This window comes from Choloepus didactylus, chromosome X (assembly GCF_015220235.1).
Source record: "Choloepus didactylus isolate mChoDid1 chromosome X, mChoDid1.pri, whole genome shotgun sequence".
Taxonomy (NCBI): Eukaryota; Metazoa; Chordata; class Mammalia; order Pilosa; family Megalonychidae; genus Choloepus; species Choloepus didactylus.
Window position 1 is genome coordinate 151,476,337 of NC_051334.1, and position 18,547 is coordinate 151,494,883.

General features: G+C 35.5%; 1 protein-coding gene across 1 annotated transcript in view; it reads right to left on the reverse strand.

Moving 5' to 3' along the window:
* The window catches only part of TENM1 (teneurin transmembrane protein 1), a 388,184-nt gene extending 373,645 nt beyond the window's left edge, over nt 1-14,539 (reverse strand). The window contains exons 1-3 of the mRNA XM_037821365.1: nt 14,443-14,539; nt 13,122-13,316; nt 9,927-10,127 (exon numbers count right to left, since the gene is read on the reverse strand). Of these exons, the coding sequence (XP_037677293.1) occupies nt 9,927-10,127; nt 13,122-13,316; nt 14,443-14,539 (493 nt within the window). The remainder of the gene's footprint in view (nt 1-9,926; nt 10,128-13,121; nt 13,317-14,442) is intronic.
* Nucleotides 14,540-18,547: the final 4,008 nt, after the last annotated feature.

Sequence of the window (18,547 nt, forward strand, 5' to 3'; positions counted from 1 at the left end):
TTTTAATTTAGAGTTTACTGTGGTCTGTAGTGGCAGATAGATTCTTGACAGAAACAAATGTAAATTCTCCCCCGATTTGCAGCTTCACATAGGCCTTAGTGAGAATTACAACATATTTGATTTCACAATAAAACAAACAAGAAATGGAATAAAGCAAGCCATCATATGCAAGAATCTATGGAAACAACAAACCATAGATCCAGACCGACAAAGACTTAATTTAAGATAGTGTATTTTTAAGATACAACATTTCAAATTATTATTAATATGTTTAAAGAAGAGAGTATAATCAAAAACAGGATTAAAGAGAAAGAAATTATCAAAAATAATGAGGCATTTTTGAAAAAAAACAGAATGCATATTTTAGAATAAAAAATAATAAATAAATTAAAAAATTCAGTGGAAGGGTTAAACACCATATTAAACACAGCTTAAGAGAGATTTAGTGAACTAGAAGTCAGATCTAAAGAAATTACCTATACTATAACACAGAGAAGCAAATAGAAAAAAGTAGTTAAAAGACCTGGAGGCTAGCATGGGACTGTCTAAGGTGACATCCAAAAGGAGATAACAAAGAATGAGGGAAAGTCAAGGTTCAAAGAAATAATGAACAAAAATTTGAAATAAGTAATGAAAGACATGGATTCTCCGATTCAAAAGCTCAGCAAGAACCAAGCAGGATAAACAAACATTAACTCACACCAATCTTCAGGAAAGAACAATAGGCTGTGAGTTCTACTGCCAGTCTCAACTCTAAAGCATGCACAAAAAAGTAACTTTCCTGCATATAACAGCAAATTAGTTCCTTCAGCTATTAAATGAAGAAACTATTATCTATTCTACTTATACCTTATGGGTATTATGAGAATTATAGAAACCTTTTTGCTAGGTTACTCAGAATTTGGAAGCTGGGGTATAAGTCAAGTTCTCTATAGCAGAGTAAATTACTCATTCAGAAATTCTATGAGCTCCATCTTATCAAGTTTCCAGGTGAAAAATTAATCTCTGTCTTTCTTATTCCCTTTCCCCATGTCTCCAATGACTCAGAAGAATATATATGTAAATAAAATCTGTGGAACAGAGATATGGGCATTCTGTATCATCACAGCTCAATATGCAATTCAAGTTCTAATAATGAGCCTGGATTATAGCCATAACAATGAACTGAAGACAATGTATATGAAAGTATTTAGAGAAAAAAAAATAAAACCACCAGAAGAACTAAGGATACTTTTATTGGAAGAATAAAAATAGCTTTCAGCTTATTTGGGGAAGATATACAGGTGCCCTTCTGTACCTCAAAACATCTGATTTTGGTATGCAGGATTGGGAACACTTATTATGATCCTTCCCCTGGTCCTGGGCACCAATTTTGCAGAATTGAATCCCGGCTTCTTGCAACCTCTCTCAGCCATCTCCGCCATAGAGCCTTTCTACCTCCTCTTACCCTATCAGGGAATTTCCATGGCAGCAGGGGCAGATTCTGGAGGTGGGCATCCAAGTTGACACTCTCCCCACAGGATCTTATTCATAGGGCCAAACACACTATTGCATGCACCCCTGTCCTAGGTCTATTTTCACTTCATGTAGCATAACATGGATTGAGAAGAATGCCAAAGAGCAAATGAACTTGGAATTCAGAATAAGAGCTTTGGTAAATGAGGGGAATGCATTTAATAGTTAAACCAAATTTGCCTGTTTTCTTTTGATGTTCCTATTGTACTGCCCAAATGCATTCCTTATTACTATACTTTAATCATGTAAATAAGCACAACACCTCACACTCAGATGCATTTTTTTTTTTGCCTCACAATTGCCACCTTATTTAAATGTATGTCCCCAATTTGAAAAACAATTTTAAAGCTTTAATGTGCTGGAACATTCAGGAGAGTTACTTCAGAATTACAGAGAAGCAGCTTAAAATTTACCTCTTAGTTCAAACTTGTTACATTGTCAAAAGTTTCACTGTATTTTTGCATTTCTGCCTGTTAATGATGGCATAACAGGTGTGGCTTTCATTGTCTCAGAAAAAAAAATGTAAAAGATATATTTGGAAAACATTTTGTATTTGATGTGCTCTAAATCATCTCACTATATATACAATCTTACAGGCATTAGATGAACTCTCTTCTATAAAAATAAGGGGTTTTTGAATCTGAGAATATTTCTGGGTTCACTTTCCATTTTCATGTGGGACCCCACTCCCAAATAAAAGGCTTAGGGGTGACAAACCATCTCCTGGTAGAATGTGTTGCTAGGAAATCATTATAATAGCGTGATTTTTTTCCCATTTCATGTCTGCCTCCCAAAGATATTTCTGTGGATTCAGTCTTAAACATTTAATTTGACTTCGAATTGTCTTAAGGGTGTGTTTGGTTTATATTTTTAGTCCCATCAATGAACTTCACAAATACTGACTGCAATACTCTCGAGTTAATGTTTTGACCTCACTTTAGTGTTAATAGTATAGCACCATGTTTCAAGTAGGAGTTTGTTCTATTACATCCATAAAAAGAGAGTCATCTTAAGGTTTATTCTTTATTTTTACTGAGTGGAAAAATAATTACTTGAAAATAAATTTGATCACAGGTTGTCAACCTTTGAATATCAAGTTAAGATAATTAAGCTTATTTAGAAATTAGTCATAAGTATATAAAGATCTTTTGTCCTTCTGACCTAAAACATACAATAAAACCCCCATCATGTTTCAGTGACTAGTTGTCTATATTTGGGCTTTTCTTTATGTCCAGGCAATTTGTAGGATTTTGATACATTGATACATTCTTTACTAACTAATAAACATTTCTTTTGAGAACTCAGCTGCTGTTTCTAAGAAATCTGGGGCATGTGTCCAGAAGTGAAGTACCTACAATCCTAGTTTCCTAATCTGGTTACACTAATTATCTCTTTTCTATTGAAAATGCTAAATTCTAGTTACCATTCATGAGCAGACTTTTTCCTTCAATGTCATGATGAATGTCTAAACAGTTGTCTTCATAGCATGTGCATCACATTTTTAGTAAAGCTTCTTTATCAAATGGCATGTATGACCTGACTGTAATTTCAATGTGTGCAGGAAAAAATAAAATGCACAAACTAATCATTTAAAATGGTTTTATAAATTCCTAGAAATTTCAGTAAAGCATTATATGTGCTAGACAGGTAGAGTCACACGAAAATTTTTTGATTATTAGTGCTTTCCATAAAGAGGAAAACTAATAATGTTTTTTAAACATATGGTACTTATACAATCAAAGAAAGTTTCCCTAGCAACAATAATTACATGAGCCCCTTAGCACATACTGCTCTAATTATGTTTTATTAATAGATGCATATCTCCATCCATTAGGGAACATTTAAAAACATAATGAGGCATTGTTATAATGAAGATATATATACACACACATACATATTTGTGTCTGTGTGTCTTCACATATAGAGATAAATCATCAAATAACATGGTCTATATATGTATCAATATGTAGATGTACTTAAAATGAAAACAAATGAAAACAAAACTATTTAAAATTAACATGGTCTTACCATGAACAATATGGAGTTAAGATAATTTACAGACTGTATCTGTAAACCACTCATAATCAGTGTCAATATCCCAATATATAGAATTGAAAATCATAGATTTTGGTGTTGGAAGGGGCCTCACGGGCCTTTTGTCTAATCTACCATGTCACATATGAGGCAACTGAGACTCAAAGAAGTTCTGATTTACTCAAATTCACTGTGCTATGAATACACACACACACACACACACACACACACACACACAAATACTGTCATCTTGCTGATGAACAAGAGAGACACATGCAATAGATAGTTCAAAAACAAATATCCTTATAACAAAGCCTTCTGATATCTTCAGGAACTAACCTGCTTTGGATGAGGGCCACGATGATAGTACCTTATCAGATTTCTGTTCTGTAGCAAATAGTATGTTCAGAAATACCTCAGGTCCTAATGCTCCATAAATCTCTCTAGGTCATTAGTCCACTTCTAAAACATAGTATAATAAGAAAAGGTAGGGGTAGAGAAAGTGCAAGAGTTGTCCTCTCTATGTGAATATTTAGCTCTTATGAATTCCACTGTTGAATATGTGTGAGTAATAATAGAGAGAGTGACTCAGAGGAAGCTTCAGCCAGAGGAGAGGAATACAAAGCTCTACACTCTGCTTTTATGCTTCCCCTCAAAGAGTATGTGATAAGGAGAAGCCAGATTAAAAAAAAAAAAGAAATATAGTAGATGTGTTTTACAATGCTGGTCTCAGAGGCTAGGGTTAATACCCTTAGTATAAGCTAAATGTATTACTTAGTTTTCATGGCCAGGAGTTACGTTTTAAAGGAGCACAATTTGACCTGTGGTATATCCATGCTTCAATTGTATTGTATTCCTCTTGAGATATTTTAAAAGACTCATGAGTAAACCTTTGAGAAGTGCTATGAGATCTTCAGGTTAAAGGAGTCTATACCAAGTATCAATTTAGGATGCTGACAATACTCAGTGCACCTAGAAAAGCAGACTGAAAATAATCAACAAACCATTCACTGAAGTTCCCTTGGTATCAGAGCAGCACAGTTAACATGCTAACAGCTAAGCTTCATGTGCTTGGAGGAAGAAAATAATCCATGGCAAAGATCATATCCACCTTTGAAATGACATGATCCATTATAAGAATCAGATGTTAAATTGCTTCCTGTAAAGAGTGCACTCAATTAAAAGTCTGCACAGAGAAGTCATCTCGATGGTTAAATTTGCTCTGTGGGAACAACCTTTATTTGCGCTTAAAAACTGCAGAAGGACTATTCCTACCATGACACTGCAGATTTGGAAGGCATTTCTTTCTCCTATTTTTCAATTTGGTAGTTTTAATTGGGAAGTATCTTGACTGAGAGGCTGCTGAGTTCTGGGTCATACCTATCTATTACACTTTTTCTTCTTTGAGCAAGAGATACCTCTCGTGTTCTTTTACTAATGAGTCTAGAAAGGATGAATATTGCTTCGATCCAGGATCTGTGGCCAAAATTGTGTCATTCATGCAGTTCATATTTAATGTCCTTCATCTTCCAGAACTTCCTCTTTTCACTAAACCTAAGTCAATCTATTCACCTGAGTCTTGTCTCCTTGTCTCCCTCTTCCTTCTTCCTTTTTTTGGGAGAGGGTGGTGGGGGTGGGGAGAGGCACTGAAAAGAACACTAGATGTGTAATGTATTCAGCAGATCTCGTTTCTATCACAGGTTTGTAATCAGTAAGGTGTATGATGTTGGACAAATTATTTAACCTCTCTGACACTCAGTTTCCTCATCTTTCAAAACCTCATATTTCTTGTTCATTATTTATTATTTCTCTCATCCAGAATGTAAGCTCCACTAGTGCAGAAATCTTTGATTTCCTCACTCATTTATGCCAAGAGCCTAGAACAGGGCCTGGCACATGGTTCTCAGTAAAAATTTGTTTAATAAATGAATATTTCATAGCTCAATTAACAGCATTACCATTCATCCAGTCTCCCAAAGTAAAACTACAGAGTCAGTGAAAATTAATGCCACCCATTGCATCCTACATAGTCACCAAGTCCTACTTCTTAATCTCTCTACGATTTGCCCTTTATTTTCTATCTGCACTTTAATTCCCTTGTATAATGTTTTCATCATTTTTTACTGTACTCTCTATACTGTTTTCAGAGCAATCTGTCCAAAATGCAAATATGGTCAGGACACTACCCTCTTTAAGCCCATCAATGACTTTCTCATTGTCCTAAGGATCAAGTCCAAACTCCTAGGCATGGCATGTGTTTTAGTTTCCTAGGCTGCTAAAAGCAAATACCATGAAATGGGTCAGATTAAACAATGGGAATTTATTCACTCATGGTTTTGATGCTGGGGAAAATGTCAAAATCAAGGCAACATCAAGGAGTTGCTTTCTTTCTGCAGACCAGCTGCTGGCAATCCTTGGCTCCTCTGTCAGATGGCAAGGCACATGACAGCATCTGCTGGCCTCTCCCTTCTCCTCTGGGTTTCTTTGATTTCAGTTTCTTGCTTCCCATGGCTTTCTCTCTCTGTCTGAATTTCATTCTCTTATAAAGGACTCCAGTAATAGGATTAAGATCCACCCTGATTAAGTTGGGGCACATCTTAACTGAAGTAACCTCATCAAAGGGGGCTTTACATCCACAGCAATGGATTAGATTTAAGAACATGTTTTCCTGGGGTATATACAGCTTCAAACCATCATAGCATTCGAGGCCATTCATTATTTTTGACCACTTCCTAAATCTTAAGGCAAGATTAAATGCCCCTTGCATGTTGTTTCTCTCTTTCTCTTGTAGCGCTTACTGCAGGGTATTTTATATTTTTGTTCACATTTTTCCCCAAATTATAGTTATTATGTTTCATCCTTCTTTATATCCTTTCCCTCACATGCTGATGGAGAAATAGTAGGGGCTCAATAAATGTTTGGCAAATGAACAATGAAATGTGGATGCTAGACTAGTGCAGTAGTTCTCACACCTTGAGGAAAACTAGTTAACCTTTCGGTGCCTCAGTGTGTTAGAATCCTCAGGGATGTAAAGGCAAACGGACTAAATGGCGCCGCAAATTGAGAAACATTGAATCAGATGATCGCAAAGCTTCCTCCAGATCAAACATTATATGGGGATATCATTTTTCTCTCATAATTTGATTTATTTTGGTGGGTAAATGTGGTGAGGCAGAAGTGGGGTGGGATTTAAGGTGCTTCTTTTGGAAGAGAGGGAAAGAGGGTTAGTATAGATGCATGTTCATATTAGCCTTTTTCTTCTTTTTTTCTTTGCAGTGTGGACTGGTGCATATCTGTTTGCATTAAGGGTTAGGGGTCAGCAGGGGAAAGGAAATCTCAGTACATTAAATTTAATATAGATTCATTGTAAATACAAATATTTGAATTTGTGAAACTGATGGGGCATATATTACCAGGAATTTTACCCAATTCTGAGGCATGAGAAAAGACACATAAGATATGTGAATGGTCTGAGGAAGCAATCATATGATACAGTAGCACAATTCAATCAATAACAGTTTCTTAAGCCATATATAAAGAGGCAAGTTTTTGACTCAGTGTTAAGCACCCTGTTATGGCAAAGACATTAAATGTTGGTGTTCTTGAGGAGTCTTTCTTCATTCTTATTTTGCACACTCTCTCTGGATGATATGTATGTTACTGTAATCTGAACTATGTTCCAAATATTTATCTCCAGCTTCTTTAAGTTCCATTCTTGATTATCAATCCCTCACTGGACATATCAACCTTGATCCTCCGTGGACACCCCAAAACTCAGCACTTCCATAACTGAGCTCACCATGTCTGCCCCTATGCCCCAAACCTGCCTTTCCACCTATGCTTCTTCTTCCAGTTGCTCAAAGTGATTATCCCTGGCTCCTCTCTCTCAGCCACCAGGTAACTCCTCTCTAGTCTCTCTCTGCCTCACCATTCTCACAACCTGTTTCATTTCAGGCCTTCCACATCATCTTGCTTCTGGAATACTCCAATAATCACTGAACTTGTCTCTTAGGTCCCTAGATCAGCCATCTCCAATTGGTCCTCTCAGTTGCTGTCAGAGCGGTTTATCTAAAAATGCAATTTGTTTCAAACCACTTAGTAGCTTCCTATTGTGTCAAGAGGAGGTATAATTTTTTTCCTTAATTTGGTGTATATATAAAACTTACCATGTTCTGGCCTCTGCCCACCTCTCCAATTTTATCTCCTTCTGCACTCCTTCACCACAGCTATACCCAATGACTTTTAAGTTCCCAAATGTGTCATGCAGATTCCCTTCTCCAGTTCTTTGTTTCAGCTACTCCTGTCTGGAATGCTCTTTCCTCTGTTGTCCACCTGAATGAATATGTACTAATCTTTCTAATATTCACTCAAAACCTTGTTTGACCATAGGGACTTTTCCCACAGAGTTACTCCACTATTCCCTCCTTTGTGCTCTATGACACATAGCTCTGGAATATTCTAAGCCAAAAAATTTTTATACATGGTGAATTAGATGAAAGGCTCCTTAGAGGACAGCACAGTACCCTCCTCCAAACCCTAGCTCTGACATTTGTTAGCTGGGTGACCTTGGACAAGTTACTTAACCTCTCTCTGCATCAGTTTCTTCATCCATAAAATGAGCATATAATGTATGAAGCTATTATAGAGTTTATAGGGCTGTTATGAATATTAAGTCAATTAACATATGTATCTATTATTACATAATAATTGTTATATGTTTGGTATAATGATAATACCATGTACAAAAATGATAAGATTTATTATTATTGTTGTCATAGTAATTATTATTATTATTGTTCCATCCTTGAAGCTCCAGAGCATGATAATGTATCTGACACATGGAAGGATGGCAGATGTTCAACAATATTTAGTAAATAAATTAATAATCTAGTTAGCTTCCTACTATACATTCCCATAGTGCCCAGTTACTTTCCTTTTGTAACATCCCCTAACTTTTTCAAAATAAGTTCCAATAGTGCGAGGACCATGTCCATCTTGTTCACCACTATATCCTCAGCATCAAGCACTGTACCAAGCACATAACAGGAATATACATATTTGCTAGATATATAAAAAATTTTTATGATTTGCATTTTAGGTATTATTTGATTGCCTTTAACATTTTGATCATTTTCTGACATTATAAAATGCAATATTCTCTTCCATATTATTTCTATGTGAGGCAACAAAATTGCTTACAGTTAAGTTTTATGTTAGAATGAATTCTCTTAACAGAGGGATTCACCTGTTTCCTTACAGCATCAGATCCCCGACTTTTTGATTGATGAGCTAATTCAGTGATACCAAAAGTTCCACAGCACATATAGCCTTCCCACTTACCATAAGTCATTTTAACATCCTCAACAAAATTCATGGGCAGAGGCTCTGTAGGAATTATCATTTATTAATTTTACTCATTTAATGAGCACATTGTCTGAGGTAAGGAAAAAAAGTATAAAGAATGACCCATTGTATTCAGTGCTTACAATTCAGATGGGAAAATAAGTCGAGTACACAAATACCTATATCACAATGCCTTCTGTACTATGTGCTATAGCACTAGCAGTGAATACAGTAGGAATTCAGAGAATCCCTGTCCACAGGATCAGGGATTTTATGGAATTTTATGGAAAGATTTTATGGAATAGCTAAAATTGCAATTGGTCTTTGTGGCTGGGTTGGATTTTCATAGGTTGGGAGGTAAAAATATTCCATGCTGAGGAAAAGGCATGGAGAAAAGTGTGGAAAATATGATGTATTTGAGGGGTGATTATTCTGGCAGAAGGAGGGATTTGCGTGGGAAGGAGAAGTGGAAAATAAGAATGGAGAAAGAGGTTTTGAATAGTTTGTGGTAGGCTTTTAATAGTAAGCTAGGAAATTTGAAGTTTATCTAGAGATAGTGAGGAACTATGGAAGATTTTAAAGTAGGGGATGGGACAAGGAAAGCAATGTTATGGAATAGAAATTTGGCAGCAATATACAAAATATAGTAGAGTATGTGGGCTAAGAGGGTAAACTATGTTTTAGGTGATGGGACACCTAGTGGAAATATCTAGCAGATGATTGGAAAAGCAGGATTATTTGAGTGTGGAAGAGATACTGATCTGAAAAAATCTCTATAGAACTGATCGGAGGAGACTTGGGAATGGATAAAATAACTGCATGAGAATCCAGAATGAGGACAGAGATTCAAGCACACACCTATGAAAATGAAAACCATGATTTAATAATAACGTAAAAGTAGCCTAGGAAATACCTGGAAGCCCCTTATGGCCCAGAAATGTCATACAGATAACACTTTAAGAAACAGTACCTTAAGGAAAGGACCAGGTAGAACCCGGGGGTGGAGGAAGGAGAAGGGGATGACTCCAAAGTACCTGTTGAGCAGTCAGATCCTGTCCACTTGGGGTCACAGCTGCACATTCCAGTGTCCAGAAGAAAAGTTCCGTGTCCTGAGCACTGCTCTTGACATATAGGAAGTGGAGTTTCACAGTTGACTCCTCCCCAGCCAGTAGAACAGTGGCATTCTCCTTTTACACAGATGCCATGGCTGGAACACATTGGGTCTAAGCAGTCCTCTGAAGGCCCAAAAAAGGGGTTGGGGGAAGGTTAAAAGGGATCAGCTGTGACCAGCATTCCTCAGGATAATGAAACCAAGATACATTAATTTCCTAATATTATATCATCAATGCTGTTTAAATTAGGCAATAACCTGACTCATGAAAACACTGTGTTCAAACCAGAAGATTATTAGCACTTAAAAATATGGTAGGGAATCATAAAGGTTGCATCCTAAATTTAGAAGAAGGAAATCCTCACATACGCTGTGTAAAATTGCCAACAGTGTGCAGTACCACCACACAAACAGGTGGGTAGAGTGGTGTGGACCTTTGATAAGAATTCCTCAGATTTGAAAAGGAAAAAAACAACAGCCCAAAGATTCTTGAAATCATTGCTTATCCTTTCTGAAATTGGAATCAAAACTCCCAGAAAGGGCTTTTACTTGATTACTTGATGTGTCTAGAGGAATATGTGTGTGTGTGTATGTGTGTGTACTAAAGTTTAGATTATTCAATGTATTGGGTGAAGTGACTGCTGTTGCATGAAATCATAAAATTTAAATCAATCTGTTATAATATCCTATTTATTCCTTAGAAACACTGAAATGCAACATTTTAAAACTAATTTTAAATTATTCTCTTTGTGGTTTCTCTTTCTATCAGGTCACTGTGACATAACTTTCAGTGTCTTAGAATACCACAGACCCAAATTCCATTTGTCTCTGATTCTGTGAGTGTGGAAATTTTGGAACACATTTAACAAATGTATAAACTATTTTAGAGACAGGTTTCTATGGTTACCTTGGGGAAAATTTTCTTTGTGCTTTTAACTGAGTGACCATTTCAGGGGGTATAGGAAAGTTGATTTTCAAATTTCTAATCTTCTCATACAAATAAGATGAAACTAATATAACTTACCATAGTGAGAATGTATGCTTTATATTACTTTTCCAGAAATTGAAATGGACTGCTTGCATTTGCAAGACTGGCCTAGTTTTAGGATGTGGCTGGTGGCCATGGAACAGACTAATTCTAAGCATTATTGTAATTATTATTTTTGCCCTTGTAATTAGTTCATGACCTCAGTCATGGTCATTAGTACAATGCTTTAATACCTGAATTAATCATCAAATAAATACCAAGGGGAACAACTAATTTGATTTATCATTTCGGGGAAGAGAGAAAGCCCAAAGTATAGAACTTTTCTAAAAGGAAGCATTTTTGTTATATTAAAGTACAATGACAATTTTAACATGCAAAACAGCATTTAACTTAATATAGCTTATTTTTCAAGTGGTCTGCTTCAATGAATAGATAAGTCATACTTAAATCAGAGGTTCAGAGTAAAATGGTGAAATGAGCTAGATAGTAGCATACAAGGATGAAATGGGCTCGATGTAAGAACATAGGGTATGTTAGGGGTGAACTGAGAACAAGTTTCTGGTTTAAAGGGAATTGCTCCTACTCGCCTCCAGTTGATTACCACCATGTAGGAATGTGGGCACAGGGTTACCAGATTTTCCAGTTGCTCAAGGGAAGCCAGAAATAGAGACTTTTATATGACATTTCTCTATTTTTAAATTTTGGCAAATAAGTCACATTAATAAAACACAACATCAACAGCAACACTATGTGAGCCAAACAAAACCACCCAGTCCCAGGTCAACCTGTGGGCTCCTGGTCTGTGTTGTCTGACTTAAAACATTTTTTTCTGTTGTATTTGAAAAGTTCATACCATTATAAACTTTCTATGGTAAGCATTCTTCCTTGCTATCTTGTATATCTTACAAATGTCTTAATAACCGACAACTGAGAGGGCAAATTTAAGGTTAGTCCTTTTTCAATTGCTCACAAAATTAAAAGCAGAAGCATCTAAATTAATTATGTGAAATGTTTTTACATGGCAAATTTTAAGTGCTGTGATAGACAACATCTGTTTTTGGTGAAGATATGTTTGCGTTCACATGTAGTATCTGAATTTACAACTTAAATATAATGATTGCAGTTGGACCACCATAACAACTTTCCAGAAGTAATTCAGGAGCTCTGGAGCCTTGTCTAGGCCCGCTGACATTCATTGAAACAGATACAATTTTCACACCAAAACTTTTCTATTTTCTAATGGGAGGTGTAAAGTTAAAGTCTTGCTTGCTCATGGAACAAAATGAGATTAAACCCTTTAGAATGCTGTGTAATAGTCTTAATGAGCCATCTTCAAAAAGCAATTACAGTGTACTTTCAGCAGCCTCTTTCCTGAACAACAGTTGTGATGAGCCCATCTCCCATGATAATGGTTTAATATAATTTCTGAAATCAGTCTTGTTTGAGAAATGTGGCATGAAAAAGGTCTGATTACTTGTAAACTTATTTTCCAATGTGTCTCTCTAAATGATAAAACTACTGACATTTGAAAATATGGGCTCTTTTGGGTAAAGACTCCTTTGGGGTGAATTTTAATATAGTGACGTTTTCTGAAACTCATTAATGGTAAGTCTACATCCCTAGACATGGACATCAAGTTTCAGCATGAGATATCTAAAAATAAATAATATAAAGAAATAATAATAATGGTAATTACAAATAATTCCCAAAGAAAAAGTCACGAAATGTTTCTGAATGTACATATATTATTTTTTATTATACGCTTTATAGTAAGATGTAGCATAATGCACTCTGTAATAATGAAAGAATATGACTTAACACCTAAAATCATTAATATGGAAAATCTAAAGTTGTAAACCAGTGCTAGAAATGAAGGGGGTGCCATTTTTCACTGTGGCTCAGGGAGTGTCATAGATTTGGCTTCATGTATAATATTAGAGACTCTCAGAAGATGCCTGTCCTCCTCCCACTCCACTCTCTTGCGCCATCAGCCCAAAAAATCAGTGGACTACTAAGGACACGTTGAGCATTTACGATTTGCAAAGACCACTCTAGCAACATGGAATGATATACCTTGGACAATTCAGTGAGAGAAAACTCTGAAGCAATAGATTAAAATGGAGCTCTGACCTTCTTCACATATTTCTCCTTTGTATCCTGGCACACAGATGCAAACTCCCATTATGCAGGTGCCGTGGCCAAAGCATGTTGGGTCAATGCATTGTTCTTCTGGAACGTCACACTCTGGCCCCTTCCATCCATTCCTGCAGACACAGTGTCCCTTTTCATATTCTCCATTCCCACTACACAGCACAGGGCACGAATCTGAAGGTTGGTAAATGAACTTTTAATATTCTTATAATGTTCTTAAAATCTCCAAAGATCATTCTCTATTGATTCTTGAATATTTCTGGCAAAAATTGTACTATTTGTGTTTTACCTTTTATCAAGTAGGCACATGTTCATGATTACAAACATAAGGATTTTCTTCTTATGGGAGTGGGGTAAAGACAAATTATAAAAATATCCTCAGAGTGGAGAAATTATTTCAAGTATTTGTTTTTGATTTCACCAATATTCCAGCTATTACTACTATTATTATTATTATTTTAAGCTGGGGGTTTTCTATCTTATGCTTTTTCGTCCTCAAGCAGATGTACATTACTTTTTGGAAACGAAACCTGAAATTTAAATAACTAATAAGTAAGAAATTATTTATATTATGCAATTATTTTTAAATAATTGTGCATTTAAATTTATTTATGCTGGACAAATGTCTACTCTTACAACAGTGGGCAGACTTTTATCAGAAAACTTACTCTATTTTGTCATTGTCTCCCTATGAAAACTATGGGCTCCTTGAGGGCAGGGTCTGCATCTTTTGTCTTATCCATTTTTAATACCAGCCACTGTCCCTTCCCCCACCTCCCCAAGATCTCTCATGGTACTGGGAACTTAGCAAGTGCTTTACAATTCTCTGTTGAATTGAATATATTCTAACAAAATTGAATGGCTGAGAAATATGTAATTAAACCATTAGGATACAGGGACCTTCAAGAATACATTGAAAATAAGCAGACAGCATCTCTAAAGTAATAATTGTAACCCTATGAGAAAACATGATATGATCTACCTAAAGTTTTTCAAGAATTAAACTATGGGTAAGTTTATGGGTAAGATTGTTTCCTTGTCCACAAAACAGGGATAATAGAAGGCCTACTCCAGAAGGGAAGGCTGTCGTAGAAATTAAAAGAGGTAACAGAGTGTTCCGAGTAGTTCCTGGCATACATAGTAAGTGCTTAGCTTTTGATGGTGGTGGAAGGGCATTATTATTACTGCTACTACCACTGTTGTTTTTACTGCTACTGCTACTACTACTGTTACTACAAATTTTGAGTTCCCAAATGACATCCATTTCCCCAAACTGCTCAGAATAACAAAGCAACATTACCTCTAGCACAGTCAGGTCCAAGGAATCCTGGGAAACAATGACAATGACCGGAGATACACTCTCCGTTCCCATTGCAATTGGTCGAACAGTCATCCATTATTTCTGTTCATTCAGAGAAAAAGAAAAAAAAATGAACCAATCTCCAACTTGCAGAATCTTTAATTTTTTAGGTTGTAGGAACTCTGGGCCTATGACAATCTTGCCTTCTGTTGTCCACAGAGCACTTACTGCTTAAAATCAGATGCCAATGCCTTCTGTAAGATGTCACACACAGCACCAAATTATTAAATGGGCCCTGGATTTGCTGAATTAGCCATTGAGGAGTGGAACTGAAATTCAACCTCATCTCTAATCTAGGGTCTAGGTGAATTGTATTCTTATGAGACATTCACGATAAAGCTAAAAATGTACTAGGATTATATGACATCTCTCAAAAGTGAATCCGGCTTTAAAACGTGTGCCAGAAGACTAAGATTATTGTTGATTTTTCAAATTTAGGTCGTAGCAAATAAAATTTCTTCTCTAGTTATATAAAATATTTAATCTAATATCTTGACAGCTTAAAGATGATAATAAGTATTTCATTTTCATTAATAAGTGACAACGGAAGGCTTTTAAAGTAAGTGCTCATATTAAATCACCACCACTAAAAGCATCAGAACCTTAGTATTTTGTTGAGAAATGCTTTCTTGAATGTAAATGCTTATCAGTGCTCTACCACCGATTTTCTATCAATCCATTCTTATAGAAGAATAGGTTTCATGGGAATTGAGAAGGCTTTGAAGGTGTCCATAGGTAGTTCTGGTAACAAAGTTATACAGTGCAACAGAACTTTGGTAAGTCTTGTGGTAACTTGACTGACAAGGTAAAAAGTTATACAAATGTCAGTCTCTGACATTAAAAATCGTTTGTAGTTTAAAATTGTATTTGACTATACAATACCAAATTCTAAGTCTATAGTCTATTTTGGTACCTGTGCTTTACTCTTACAGTTTTTCATTATCTTCTCATTACTCCTATCTATAAGTTTTCCATTCTTAGCACTCTTGGATTCTCAGTTTTTATGTTGTAGTCTACTAAAAACATACTTCTCTTAAAGTACCCATACCCATTTTTCCTTTTTCAATCCAATTTATCTACTTCATCAAGTTTTGCTTTCCAACTAGAAGGAAATATGCTAGGAGGTGATACTGGCATCTTCTACTGAACAAAGAGAGTGAGAATTTATAATGAGGGTCAAGAAATAATATTTCTTCAATTTGTGGCCTATGGCCCACCAGTATAAGTAGGATCACCTGGGGGACTGCTAAAATGCCTATGCGTGGGCTTCTGTCTCTGCCGGGCCTAGCTCAATAATCTACATGCTGACAAACACCCCAGGGGACCCTGCAGGTGCTTACTTCCTTAAAGCACTGAGAACCTATGCCTTAAATAGTAAAATTCTGTAGGTAAATAACTACTGATTCAGATGTTGGAGTTCTGCCTTGGGCAGAAGATAAGCAATAGGAAGACCTATTCCTAGTCCATTTGGGAGAGTCTTAGAAAGCTGAGAATGAATTGAGTGGCTGTATGAATAGCTACCCTATTATAAAGCAGAGGAGATGATTATTCTCTCTTCCTTGTGATTGCCTTTTGCAGATTTATGATAGTCTGTTTTCTGATCCTTGTGTTAACACAAGGCATTTACTGAACTACAACTGCAATGTGACACTTGGCAAAGAGCCAACGATTTTTAACCCATTAAAACATTAGTTATTTTCCAAAAATCATTAATTTATTTTAAAGATAATTACTAAAGGGCCCATTTTTAAAAACTTCTTAGATGTTCGGAACAATTATTTCTTCCTTCTATTTTCTACCTACCTAGCTGTCTTGAACCAAGCAGTAGTGAGTGACAGTTCTTAAATCTACATCCCTGCCCTGGATGGTTATTAGGAGGCCATGGAAGAAGCATTCAAAGATAAATATAGCTGACTTTAATTTCATATCAGATCCTATTGACAACTTTATGGGAGCAATCTTATGGAAATGTAGCTATTATGGAAAAATGTTTAATAAATTTGCTATCAAAATAAATAATAATACCTACATTTTATTGACTTATCTGAGTGCTATCCCTGGGCCCACACTATTGTACAGAGCTTAACACCAGCAATGCAAATGATTAGAGAATCCAATTTAGAAGGTTTTGGAAGCAGCCACCTCCACTGAGTATCAAAGAGACGTTGGGAGAGCCTAGGGTCTCCATAGAGGAAGATGGCTGTGGCAGGAAGACATAAACAACTAGCAATGAAAAAGAATTTGTTTTTCTATTTTTGTTGGCCTCCAGTAAGCTTTGCTTCTAGCTTTTAAATCTTACTACAGAACCACTTCCTAGACTCCAGTTTCAGTAGAATTGAGAATCATTTTAAAGTTCTATCTTAAAACCTGGTTCTTTGGTAACTGCATCTGCATCTGCATTGATGGTGGGTTTTTCTTCTGGAAGAAACTTTTCTCATTGGAGAAACTAAATGTAATAAGTGATCTTATGGAATTAGTATGGTCTAAAGTGCATGAACCTTGGAATGAGAAATATTGTGTCTCAAATCGCAATTTCTCCACTTGCTGGCTGAGACCTTGCCAAATTATTTACTCTTTCCAAGTCTGTTTCCTTATTTGTAATGCACGTATCAATATATCAAGCACCAATATAGTACTTGGCCTATATTAATCATTCAGTAAATGTTAGTTATTAATACTGTCTTGGTCTTTATTGCAGACCAAATATGGTTAAAATCAATCAATTTATTCTATTACATTATCATGAAGTAGATAAATGAACAGAATTTAAAAGAGTTAAATTCACACAAGCCTCACTTTGTTTAATCAGGTATAGTAGCCTCCTTATAAAAACATAAAAAATAGTAGGGGAAATTAAAGAGCAAACGATTTCTATATTCTTTTGATTATTTGAAATTTACGTGGATTTTCTTTAAGTGGAATTATAGAAGAAATGCTTCTGTTACTGCAAATCTTAAAAAGACAACAGAATATTAAAGAAACTGTCTTGCATAAGGAAAAAGCAAATATGTTGTTGTATATGAAACTGAAAGCTTGATCTCTGGATGATAGGATTTGGATATCAAAGGTTAGATTCTTTTGGGGAGAAAGGCAAAGGAAAATACTTTAAGCATGTTTCTGAGTCTAAATTGATATTTGAAAGTTAATAACTTAGTGTCTTAACCTGAGCTTAGGGTTAAGGATAATAGGAAAAGATAAAATCTTCTTCAAAAATATTTTACATCTTCTTATTTTTCTGATTTCTATGGAGAAAACACAACCTTTCATAACTTACTGGCGTTTGCATTTTCAAAATTGAGCCTTGATTGAAAAATATCATGCAAGGTCTATCCATTGAGCCTTCTCCACTGACAAATATAGCAAACTATAACAATGACAAAACAGCAACAATAATTAAAATATTTTTTCTTTTATTGTAATTTAATGAACAAGTACTTTGTCTTTTGAAAATACAAGATCAGAGATTTTCTCTTCGGGAAAAATAATAAATGCATTTCATTGTCTTTCTGATTACTTTAGGGGAAAGTTTTTGATAATCTTATGGCTGTAATACCATTTTCTACTGACTGAAAGTCTTCAGCATCAAGTGACAATAGAGCCTAATTGTTATAAAGAGCAGATGGTATATCTATTAACAGTCAACACATCTTCCTAAACATATGGCTAAACAGGTTGACTAAAGGATAAAGTGGTGAGAGTTGTATAGAAAACTGACATCTGTAAAATATTTTCCCTTCATTTAAAAGACATGTGTTTTAGGAAAATTCACACAGTAAAATACTGTGTCTAAGAGATTTTACCCTCAGAGCTCTAAAGTTGCTAAAGAATTCAACTTTATTCACATAAATGGCCATGGGGAATGAGTTCACCAAAAAATGACAAATGAGTGAGACCTCTGAAAAGGCATTGTGTTAAAAAGAACATCAAAAGGCCCTGAACACGCTGAAATAGAGCCTTTTTATGACTTTAAAACTAATAATTTCTAAAATTGTTTTGAATGGTCCAATTTATTATCCTTAAGACCCTTCTTTAAATACTGTTATGC